Source organism: Cryptomeria japonica, chromosome 7, assembly GCF_030272615.1.
Source record: "Cryptomeria japonica chromosome 7, Sugi_1.0, whole genome shotgun sequence".
In the NCBI taxonomy this organism is placed as follows: Eukaryota; Viridiplantae; Streptophyta; class Pinopsida; order Cupressales; family Cupressaceae; genus Cryptomeria; species Cryptomeria japonica.
Genome location: NC_081411.1, coordinates 366,526,167 through 366,538,822, shown reverse-complemented (window position 1 = coordinate 366,538,822; position 12,656 = coordinate 366,526,167). Strand labels below are relative to the sequence as shown.

Here is a 12,656-nt window from a genome sequence, read left to right as displayed (position 1 = left end):
TTACTCCGCATACTGTGATGCATGGATATCAAGGAGGTGATGTTGATGCGATAGACATGGTACAGAATTGGAGGGAGCAAGTTGACCTTGATCGTTATCATCTCACCAAGGCATCGGAGTGAATGGAAAGGAATGCTGATGGAAAGCGAAGACAAGTGTAATTTCAAGTCAGTGATAGAGTTTTGTTGTGTATGGATCCTTACCAGTTTAAAGTGCCAAGGGGTTTGAGCACTGCACTTGTTCACAAGTGGGATGGGCCATTCCACATTGTGAAGAAGTTGGGTCCTGTAGCATATTAGTTGGATCTGCCGGAACATTTGGGAATGCACCCAGTTTTTCATGTGTCACAACTAAGAGCGCACAATGCAGATGGAGAAGACCTCATTCGGAACATTCCTAAGAGGCGGCCTGTGAATGTGGTCGACCATCCAGAGAAGCAAGTAGGTCAAGTCTTGGCTATGCAAATATTATGCTATGTCTAAAAAGTCCACAGAGAATTCCTTATCATTTTCGATGGTGAGCCACGTGAGTTCGCTTCTTGCAAGCTAGCGAGACTCTTTGGCATCATGATGAAAAGATCATGGAGTTCCACAAGAGGAACTTGACTCTGTAGTCTTGAAGTGCAGGAGAACATTCCCTTTGTGACTTCTTGGTCCAAAGTTTTAGCAACGAGGGCATTGCACCAGGTTGAGTGGGGAAGGATGTAACAGACCTAGACTTTGCATTCTTTTCAGGACGAAGTCTTTTTGTGTGTTCATTGACTTGAACACTTAGCCAAGTTTAGATGACACTTTTTCATTCTGAGTGGATCCGCATGGGATCACTTGTGTATTTGGGCCTAACTCGAGTTGGGACAAGTACTGAGGTGCTTTGCAGCTTGAGCGGTTATGCACTTGGCGGGCCGATTTCATGGATCGAGTACCGAGGGGTTTGCGATTGAGTGCAGACCTATTCTGGCACACGTTATGGCGTGGATCGCATGTTTAAGGAAGACCTATGTTTGGCCGACTTTCTTAGCATGTTGAGTCAACCATTGGAGCCCACAGATCATCCAACATGATTTTTGTGTGTCGTGCGATCGAGTCATTACAAAATCTACGATGGGGAAAATGTTCATCCATCTGATGCATCATAGGCAACTTGGCTATATAAGATGGGATGCGTTAATCATTTGATCATAAGGCAGATCAGATCATCAGAGAAAAGTTTGAGCAGAGCTCAGTTAGGCAAAAGGTAGCAAGGCAAGCCGAGGAGGTCTAATTGTTGGACTCGGGACTGAGTTGTGAGCTCTGTGTGATTTCATTGTAATAAGTCTGACTAAGCATTTTTTTAGCTTCAAAACTTGAGGAGACTAGTGTTTCTCAACACATCATACGTGGCTTTGGTTTTGTAATGTTGGTTTTGCATAATTGAAAAGCATCCATGTTCGCCGACCAACTTTGTGTGTTCTTGTGTATCTTGGGTTTTGAATTGCATATGACTTGCATCCGAGTTGTTTTATTCTGCATTGATTTGGATTCTGCATTGTCAACATTCACAACATTCTTTTAAGGTGACATTGAGTTCCGACCGATCAGGTACGAGAAGGAGTAATTTGGTTTGGTTGTCTGCAGGCCATTACGCACCTGAGAAGTCAAATTCAAGTGTGGCGAAGATCTCGCTGATAAGGTCCATGACAGTAGCCATGATAGACATACTTTTGAATGTAATCCAGATATTTTGCACATTTAAATACTTCAGTCAAAGAGGCAATACATCCAGTATAGGAATATCGATAGTTTATAATATTCTAGGGAGACAAGTGCTGCTCAAGCATGTGAAATGCATTGTGACCCCCATTCATCGCGAATTTTTTTTTTTGATTATCAATACTTTCTTTTTTTTATAAACATAATTTATTAGTTTCCTGTCGATAGGTAGGAATATTAATGCAAGAATTCTTTGAAATGATGACCAAATTTAAGACTATTAAAATATCATATGTTTTGAGGGAGGGTAATAGTCCAGCTAACCATGTGGCTAATCTCGGTGTGGTTAGAGATGATGAAAAGTGGTTGCATGAAGGGGATTCCTTCCCGTTACAATTGTGTGAGTTGGCAAGGAAGGATGCCAAAAATATCTCTTCACTTGAACATTAGTGATGACATATCACATGTGTAGGAATTTTCATAGAAAGAAGTGAAATCAAGTTTCTAGATTTTTCCTGTGGCTCTATTTGTTTTGAGCTAGTTTGAAGTTTGGTTTTGGTGTCGTCAGAAAGAATTATAGAAGCAGTAACATAATGGGGGGAGACAAAAATAGAATGGAGTCATCCTCGTGTGAGCTTTGGGAAAAAAATGAGGAGGTCTGGAGCGAAGTTGTTGATGGCAGAATGGAGCCCTTTGTTCGGAAACTTCATGGACACAACCATCAGCTCACGAATTTGTTTGTGAGCAATTCGGATAATGGGGTGTTGTGTGTGTATGGGGAAGAGTTCACAAATGATGAATCCTTTATTGCTAAGATCTCTAGGCTCCGTATGGAGGGGAGGAAAATTTTCAGGGAAAGGAGCGACAAATTTTTTTTCATTCCATTTTATTTGTTATCTTCTTTGGATGTATCTATTAAAAAGCACTCCAAGAATGAGGATAATCCGGTTCTACATGAGGATTTAATCCTTGTAATCATAGAGTATGTAAAATTTCATCAGATTAAACCCATCCCTGCTTTGAAAAACCCTAAGTCTTTAGCCAGCCAAGAGGTGCACAATGTTTCAGACATGGAGTTTGACAATGTTGAGGGAGGAATGGCTATGGACTGAAATGATGTCCATGTGTCAGATGACTCAGAATATAAACCCTCAGAGAATGAGGCTCCCTTGTAGAAGACCACTCATGGTACTAGTATTAGTAGAAAAAACCCACCTAGATGGGTTGGTAAAAAGAAATCCTTTGTTCCGCAGACCCACATCTTGGGCCCAAAAAATCTGAAAAAAATAAAAGACTTGAAAAAAGGTGGAGATTCTTGTCAAGGAGGATATTAAAATTAAAATTAACACCCCCGAGTTATCCCACATTAATGGTTTCCACTTTTTCCAACAAAGGAAATCGGTGAAAGTGGAGAATTTTGTTTACGGGGGGGTTCGAGCAAAGTGGGGGTGTTCAAATGGAATACCCTTTGGGGTTTGAGCGAAGCCCCCACTTTGCTTGAACCCGTTGTTTCAAGTGTATCACCTTTAATGCTTGTTTATGTCATTTTTCAATTATAGCACAGGGGTTCAATAGAACCCCCCTAGATTCAAACCCCCCTAAAAATGAGGGGTTCGCTCGAACCCCCCTTCATTTGAACCCCTATTTTAACACTTCTCTGAAGATTTCTACATTTTTTTGCAGAATTTTGGCCTTTAAACCTCTAGTTGAAGACTCAAATGGAATGATCTTGACAACCCAAAATGTAGTATTGTAGTCCTCAAAGCAACCTTTCTAATGATTATAATTTTATTACATATTAAGATTATTATGAACTTGTTTTTTTAATTTTACCAAACATAGGTTTTTCATTGAACACGAACTTCTCTATTTAGCGCATTGGGAAAAATAGGAAACTAATTCGAAAAAATTACGAAAAGTATCTAAGCCCCAAGTATTGATGTCTTCTTTCTAATAAAAAAAAAAATTGAATTTCGATACATATATAGAACAAGTTATGTGTTCAAACTTAAACCTATATCTGAACTATGACTAGTCAGACTTCAAAATTTAATAAAATGAAAAATATTGAACATATCACTATCAAACAAACTGCAAGCCTTGTATACTGATGTTACAAACCAAAATTCGAAATAATTGAGTTTTTATCATTTATAGAAAAAAAGTTATGCGTTTCGGGAGGCACATCACTCTTAAAAATTGTAGTTTGTTGTGAAAAACTACTTTTCGAGGGAGATGGAAAAATTAAAAAAAATCCTTCAAAAAAATTTGAAAAAACTATATATAGAATCTACAGACAAAATGGTACAAATCACTAATTTACATCATCTTCAAATTCTTAATAGTTTAAAAGTTATAGTTGTTGGAAGTTGAAGATTATTTTAAAATTGTTCATATCGGTGTCAAAAGTGGCAAAAAAGTGGGAACCATTATTGTGAGTTCACCCACCCCTGTATGTGGACCCCAATGAGACCAAAGACGAATAAACAAATGTTGGTAAGCTCCTGGGGAAGTCATTGATGTATCAGGAGAAGTGCTTCCAATGGGTTTTTGGGGAAATTAATATTCTAAAATAGGGGATTAAGGATCTCATTGTCACTTTCACTGATATTCCAGCTCCAGATAAGACTAACGAACTCCTGATGTTGTCCCAACAAAATGTCAAAGATATTAAGGTTATGAAAACTGAACATGAGGCTAAAATTGACACGTTCGAGAAAGAAATACAGAAGCTGAGAAGTAAACTTAAGGGTTTGGTGGAGGTTACCAAGGAAGTCATGCATAACAGTGTCGAGGGCCTCAAAAGAGTCAATGAGGATATTGCCATTTAGAAGGAGCAGATGACTAGAATTAAGAGATCTCCAAATATCAACTTGGCTAAGATGAACCAGGAGGTGTAGGCATCCATGGGACCTTTTACCAGGACCAAGAGCAAATATCAGGAAAAGGGTACTTCGAGGTTCATTATGGAAGAACTCCATGAGATTAATAACAAAGCGATCCATAAGAATGCTAAGCCTATGAAAGCACTTTCTTAGTTTATTTGCTTGTGCATCTTGTTTAGGTTTGTTTTTTGTGTTTTTTGTTTTGGGGTGAATCCCCTATTTCTATTGTTGTTTAGTGGTTGGTTAGACTTTGGTTACTGTGTTTAATTTTTTGATGGATCTGGGTTTTGGGTCCCTGTTAAACCTGTTTATTATAATAAAAAACAATACTGTAAACATTAAATATGATGTTTCATTTAAAAAGTTATAAAAATCAAAAAATCTATAAAAATATAGAGAATCTTATCTTATCCATTGTAAATACGTAAATATTAAATATTTGTCTACAAAATAACTATAAAAATCTAAAGAAATCTAGAGAATTCTTATTTACCAAAAAGTAAATATTAAGTTTTTTGTCTACCAGATAATAAATGTGCACACTTTCTAGATTGTATGCCATTAGTCTATCGATTTATGCACAATTCTCAACTTTATCAAACCCATGTTTAGTTACATGAATCTAAGTTGAATAGGATGCATTTGCCTAGAATCCACAAAGGCATTATTTTGTTTTGTATAATATCTATCTTTAATGATTCTATTGACCCTCATATTATCAAATAACGATTCCGCTAGTCATATTTCTGCCCAACAAGTCTTCAAAAACCTATGTAGTCAAATTTTTGGTACTTATTTCAATTTTCACTCTATAAAATGTCATAATTATGTGTTGTAATTTGCTTTCATCATTTCTACCAGTTATGGATGTAAGGCATTGAGGCTGTCCTTTACTCGATCAAGGATTCTATGTTGTGTGTGGATATTTTTGTTACTTATTTAATTATTCTATGTTGTGGGTACAAAATTATGGGTGGAGGTTTCTTAACTTCTCTAATTTTTCCATCCAATTAAGGAGAGGGAGAGTTTTCTTGTGGTTTTTGGTGTGAATTTTGTTTCCTTTTTTGTATACCAAATTGGAAAATCACGATGTTTGGAGAACTAGGTGAAAACTATGCTTCTGAGTGGAAGTGAAGGGTATTTTGTAGTTGAATTGGTAAAATTTTGAAAGTGTCTTTTAGTAAATGAAAGGCAAGAAGGGTTTGTGAATTGGCTGTAAATCTAGGTTTTCATTGGATAAAACATAAATTCTTTATTGGGACATGTAAAAAAAATTATTTGATTTATGGTTTTCTCAGACACTCTTGTTCAAATTGTAGTAAAATTTTCATTGGAAGGCTTCTTTGGCAATTTGTAGAGGAAACATTTGACTTGAGTGGAACAATTTAGTCTTGGGCTATATTTTTCTCTCCCTTTTGGCAGTACTTTTGAGAAGATAGTAATAATGCGCATAGAGGTTGCTACTGAAGGGCCCTTTCATTCTGCCTCTAGAGGTTGATGCATTTGAGCTATCTAATGAACCTTATATGATCGCCTATATTTTTTACTCTCTTCTTTGTAGGTGGGCTATAGGCACTTTGACACAAAGAACACACTACGAGAAGCTCTTAATTCATCTTTTGGAGTAGAATTTTAAGTAAATAAGATGCTTATTGCTACCACCAAATTAGGAAACTCTAAAAATGATGACCCAATTGCTTCAATCAAGAAAAGTTTGAACTATTGATTCCTTGTTACGTATTCTATCTACTAGTCAAGGAATGGAACAGTGCAACAAAATGAAGAGTATTTTAAATTTTGCATGGAAAGGATCTTCCATGATTACCACATAACTTCTCTCATTCACTTTTCTACATAACTTTGGGTATTGCAGCTCATAGATCTAGTAATGAAAGTGCTTCTCCATGACTACATTTACAGGTCATAAATAATGACTATCTCATATAGAAATCTATTTATTACACTATCCATCATTTGGATGGAAAATTATAGCACAAATTCAAGAGATAAATTTTCCTAGATTCAGAAATGAAAGGTCCCTATGCAGTTGAAAAACAATAAACCTTGTTATGTTGTATTCTTAATGTAAGTTCTAACATACTTTGCACAACATTTCTATCTATGCATAATAGTATTGTTCACCCCTAGAAAAAATTTGAGTTGGTAATAGTTGAAGTTAATCTCATATTTGTTTAAATCTTAACTTCCAAATTCATATTATCAAATATGGTTTCACAGTGCATACTTTTTGTTAAAAAAATATGTATTATGATAGAGTTGTGCACTCTGCTTTTGCAATCTTCAAATTCATATAAATTTCAAAAGATTTAAATTTTGTATGACAATTTATCTAGAAAGTTCACTACTTTAATCTATTGTTCTAGATTTGTATCATCAAATATAGTGTCACATCTACATTATTTTTTATGCATACTATTTTTGTTGCATCACACAATAGGTTTTACTTTGTCGAAGAAGCCTCTCAAATAGGTTTCATTTTGTCTAAGAATCCTCTCAAATTATGGATAATATTTTTTTGTTAATCTTCTCATTTTCATTTTGATTCTAAAGAATTTGTTTATATTTTAACCAGTCTAAGAAGATCGTAATCTTATACAGCATATTTCAAACCTTTTCATCAAGATTTTATAACAATTGAAAGGTTACCTAGTCATAGATGCCATTGTCCATCACTAAGAAACACTATAATGATTTGTAAATGGTCAAAGTGTTTGTTATGGAATTTCACAGTTTTAATATGCAATTATTATATTATCATTAAAATTTTCCAACGATAACATAATTTTTGTCTATAATTTTGATGGTCATACCTAATTCAATTATAATATTCATTCCTCCTTCATTTTTAATTTTTGTCTATAATTTTGATGGTTATTGATGGTCCACGTCATGAGAGTGTCAATTAATGTTTTTCAAGTGAATGAATTCCTCATTCAATGAGTTTGTAAGATTTAATGAGAGTCTAATATTACATGAGCTAAGACCTAGGTGAGAGGAGACCAAGTTACAAAATTTAATTTTGAATAGAAGAATATATAGAATAAAAATAACAACTATTTTAATATAAAGTATATAAAAACATGTGATAGAAGTTAATTTTTATCAATATATATAGACCTTGTCGGTGCATTAGTAAAGGAGATGACATGTTGAGAGTTCATAAATTTAACTCACAATCACTCTTAACGAACAAATGAGTTAACAAAGTCTACTGATGAGAGGATTGGAAATATTCAACTTGTTGATAGAGTTTATGCAATGTGTGTGAGAGTTTGATGTCAGAAACAAGGTTTGTTTAATCTACCATGAAAATGGGGATGCCAATTGTTGAAATGAGAGAGGTCAAGTTAATTGGGCCTCACATGATCCAACACCTAAATAGTCAATTCTTAGAGTGTGGTAATTAGCTCCCATTTCTAGCTAGGAGGATATTCAATAGTAGACAAAAAAAATATAAACCCGATTCTAGTGCACCATGTCTAGTTTTATTTGAAGCAAAACAATCACCTATTCTATGTTAAACATATAAATATGTAGAAAATGAATAAATATAAAGAAAATTTATGTTTACTACGAAAGAACATGGGTATCATGCATACAAATGAGGCAATATTGTCACATTGTAAAATACACATTTTAAAAATACTAATTCATAACTTGTGAATTGAATTTTGAAAATTGTAATCTTTAAATCCATTATTAATTTGACCATTTTCAAAATATTAATTTATAAATTGTGAGTTGAATTTGTAAATTTGTAAGCTTTAAGTCCATTACTAATTTCATCAAGTAGAATTTTAAGAAAAATATATTTGATATAGAAGTTTGTAAGGGAAAGATAAAAGTATAATCTAAATACATTTCAACTTTTTGATCAAGGAGAACTAAATAAGAGCTATATCTAGTAAGAAAAATTATAAAGGATAATTCAAACATATTTCAAACATTTTATACTAAATTTTAAGTAGGAAATGTGAAAATATTATTGAGATGGAAAATAAATTGTTTACAAAAGTGTTTCACAAGAATCCTATATCTCTATGAAAAATATCTAATAAAACAAGTTGATCTAAGGCCATATCCTTAGATTCCTACCCTTGGAATGAAAAATATCTAATTTGTAGATAATTATAAAGAGGTCTTGTTTGAGAAAATATTCAATCAAATAATTGCTCAACATCTATTGCCTTTCCTCGAAGGTGTAAGGTAGATTGTAAGAACACCTATTAGAGGTGTCACAACGAGAAGCTCATTAAAAATCATTTTGAGAATTACCCAACTACTTCACTATCAGGAAAGAAGACTATTTATAAGAAGTGCTCTTGAAAACTATGGTTTCTCAACCTCAACGAAATACTTCTAGCTAATTATGTGTTGCTTTATAAGTTGATTGAGTTGTTGGTATAATTTATTCAGAGTTTTCATGAGGATGAGAAGCAATGTTAGGAATTGAAATTATAGGTTTACTAAGGAAGCCAACATCGATGATAGGTATGGTGCTTTTGTTTGTTACATTACAAGTAACTTTCCAACTATCAAACATAGTCAAACCTTCCTTGTTATTTGGTAAATGTAATTTAATCATAAGATTTAAAGATGGCTTTGATCTAGGGGTTATAAATTGGAAGTATTTGGTTTTGTCATCAGAATATTGGCATGTGAAAGTAGTTTTGGAAGGTTGAAGTAAGAAAAGTCATTAGACATAATAATTGCAGCTAGATTGAGTATCGATGAATTCTATTATATCTTTTAAGAGATCCACTTCCATAGAAATTTGTTCGTATAGATAAGTAGAATAGAAGTTGTGTGGTTCAAGACAAACCATCTTACTTAAGGTGCATGGTACTTGGTCTAGAAATGGCCAATAAAGCAAGTACATATCTAAGAATTCAACAGAAATAAGGATCCGAGATCTTGTTGCTTAGAAAGCATGAAATCAAAGGTCTAAGGAGAAAATCCAAGGAAATAACTATGGGCATACGAAGGTCCATGATTGAAAATGACATCCACATGGTTGGTGTGAACAAAGAAAAAGAAAAAGAAATATTCAATCATCCAAAAGATTTGTTTATAATTTTGAAATATATTTTTAAGGTATCCTTTTGCGAAAAGTATCATATCAATATAAATTATTCTAACCACGAACAAGAATTATGAATATTAAAATTGGTAAAGCCACACCATAAAAAATTTCAAAATTCTAACATAATAAAATATTTGAAATATTTACAACTTCCAAATTTTAATTAAAAAATACCATTCCCAACAACTCCAAGACCTACAAAATCAACATGAACAACTAAACTACAATAACCTAACACCATTTAAATAGGGAAGTGCACCGTCAAATGTCACCATTAAAGGTGGAAAAATGGGAAAAAAAACAATAAACAGAAGAAAAAACAATCATAAGAGCTCAGTAAAGGTGCGAAAATGGCAATAAACAAAAGAAAAAATCTAATCCTTGTTTTACGACGACGACTAGTATTGATAAATAAACCGTCGAATGTGATAATTTTTTTTATACTGAAGAGACGATCATTTTAATATTCTGAAAATACAAGTGCTGGTCAAGCGCGTGAAATGCGTGGCGACTTATATTTTTTAGTATAAAAACTTTTGAAATTTTACAAACAGTCACATTACTTTAGAACAGAATAGTCTTTGATTTCCCTCGCTCGCACAACCATATGCCCTCGTCGTCAAATTAACTTTTCCCAGTTTTCTTAATAGTTAACCAATCTGCTTCTACATAATATTCAACGCCTCGCCCTTCAAACTAATAAGGAATCTTGCGGGAAGCTTCTTCATAAGACCGGAAGACACTTCAAAGAGGGAAAATGTTGCATATGGATCTATATATAAATGTGCAGAGCATCGTAAGATAGATCCTCACTGAATAACAATGGCTGAATATCGCTATACTTTAAATTTTCATGAGTCATTCAATACTTACCATGATTTGCCTGATGCTGTTACACATGACTTTAGTCCCCTGAAGCAGTACTCCGAGGGCAATGTGGGTGTGGAAAATAAACAAGTACTCATTCTACAACCAGAGGAAGAAATTAAACGAAGGAGAAGAATTCAGAGTATAATGTTTTCTGAGAAGAAAAGAAGGATAAAGATGAGACAATTGCTCTTTACTTTACAGTCTCTACTGCCTGTTTCAACTACCAATAAGGTAATTTAGTCATGGTTTCATCTCTTATCCTCATTCTAATGACTCAGTGTGATTCAAAAGATTGAAATAAAGTTCTGCAATGAATATAATCCAATTGTTGTTTACAGCCAGAGTTCATTGGGATAGTGTTAATCTTATGAGCTTGTGGTATTTCAGGTAGAAAGACATTACATCATAGAAGAGACTGGTAAATATATTCAGACTCTCCAGACTAAAACCCTGGACTTGCAGAAGAAGAAGGCCCATTTATTGGCCGCGACAAGAAGCTCATCTATTGATCATAATTCATCAGCCATTGATAGAGAGTCTATAAGTCTTAATGTATGTATAGCATTTTATTCCAGTGAAACAGTTATAATAAGAATTACTGCCTCAAGAATGCCGCGCTCTCTCTGTGAGATGTATGAAGTAGTTGAAACACATGCCTTAGAAATACAGAACTCAGATGTTTACAGCGGGGACTCCATTGTCTTTCTCTATATCCACGCCACAGCAATTGTAGGCATGCATTGCCATAACTCATTAGAAATGACCCAAATTGAACAAGGTCTGAACAAAGTTTTACAAAATATTTACTAGAAATATGTTGAGGATATTCACTCTCAGCTGAAAAATAGGAAAGAAATGTAAAGGGGTTTCCCTACATTGATTAAAATTTGAGCTTAAAAATTTCCTGTTCAATGTTTGGTATTTACTTGAACCAAAATAATCACCTGTTCCTGTACATAAACATAAACAATGGATTCAACCCAGCAACTGATTGGATCTCAACCTTCATTCGACAGGAAGGCCTGGTGCAGCTGCCGAGGTGGAAAGAGAAAACCCTGTAGAAGAGGACAAGATGGACCCGGAGGAAGGAGGACAGAAATAATGGAGTCCTGATGTTTCTTTTCTTTTGCCAAGTAGAATTAATAGTAGATTTAAATACATCAGAACAGTATATCTGCTAGAATAAATAGAAATATTTGAAGGCAAGCAGTACTTGGTTTATCAAATGTATAAATTCATGATTATAAAGCTTTGTATGAGGCAGTAGGAGATGCCAATTATTTTTTTGTTTGGGGGGGAGAATCGATTAATTTTTTGTGGGGGGGAGAATCAGTTTCAAAGATTGCGATAAACTTTTATTTCCCTTTCTGTTCTACACTTTTTTATAATATATTGGGACTGGCCCTTATAAGTAGATTACTTATCAAAAACTGTATTTGTTTAAAAATAACTGGTCCAGATATTAATTTATAAAATTGTAAATTGAAATTTGTCACATTAGCAACCATACCGGGATAATAGGACTAAATGAGAACTATATTTTGGTATTAAAATTTAGAAAGAGAATAAACAAAATGAATAATAATTTGTATTTAGGATGGTATCATAATTATGTTATAGTTTAAGATATTTTAAGATTTTGAATTTATTAATGATTTATTATTTGTCATCTTAGTTTAAGTCTGTAAATTGAGAATTGACTTAACTTATTTTAATGTTTGGAGATATGAATAATTTGAGTTTTTAAATTTATATTTTAAGTTGATCATATATTTCATTCTCTTACTCATTGTTCTAGGCTAATCACAACATAAATTATTTCCGATTTCTCAACAGGGTGGTGTATTTAAGGAGTAATCTTGATTCATTTAAAATATTGAAGAAAAGAAAGAATCTAGCTTATGCATGTATCAAAAAGAAGAATTTCCTAACATCAACACTTATATCAATATCTTAAGAGAATATTGCATGTTTGTATGTTGTCTTTAACTCTTCCTTGGTCATTAGTAATTGAGTTCAACAAGGGGGTCATCTAAGGATAACATGATCCTCACCTAGTACGTTTACAAGTAGTGATTCTAAACTCTATTTTCCTTCATAAATATCAAA

The 12,656-nt window shown here is 33.6% G+C and overlaps 1 protein-coding gene across 1 annotated transcript; it reads left to right on the top strand.

Annotated features, from left to right (window-relative positions):
• The first annotated feature begins 10,366 nt into the window (after positions 1-10,366).
• LOC131856764 (uncharacterized) lies at positions 10,367-11,649 on the top strand. Its single transcript, XM_059208685.1, has 3 exons — positions 10,367-10,778; positions 10,935-11,325; positions 11,564-11,649. The coding sequence occupies exons 1-3, from the start codon at positions 10,500-10,502 to the stop codon at positions 11,647-11,649; spliced, it is 756 nt and encodes a 251-aa protein (XP_059064668.1). The 5' UTR covers positions 10,367-10,499.
• Positions 11,650-12,656: the final 1,007 nt, after the last annotated feature.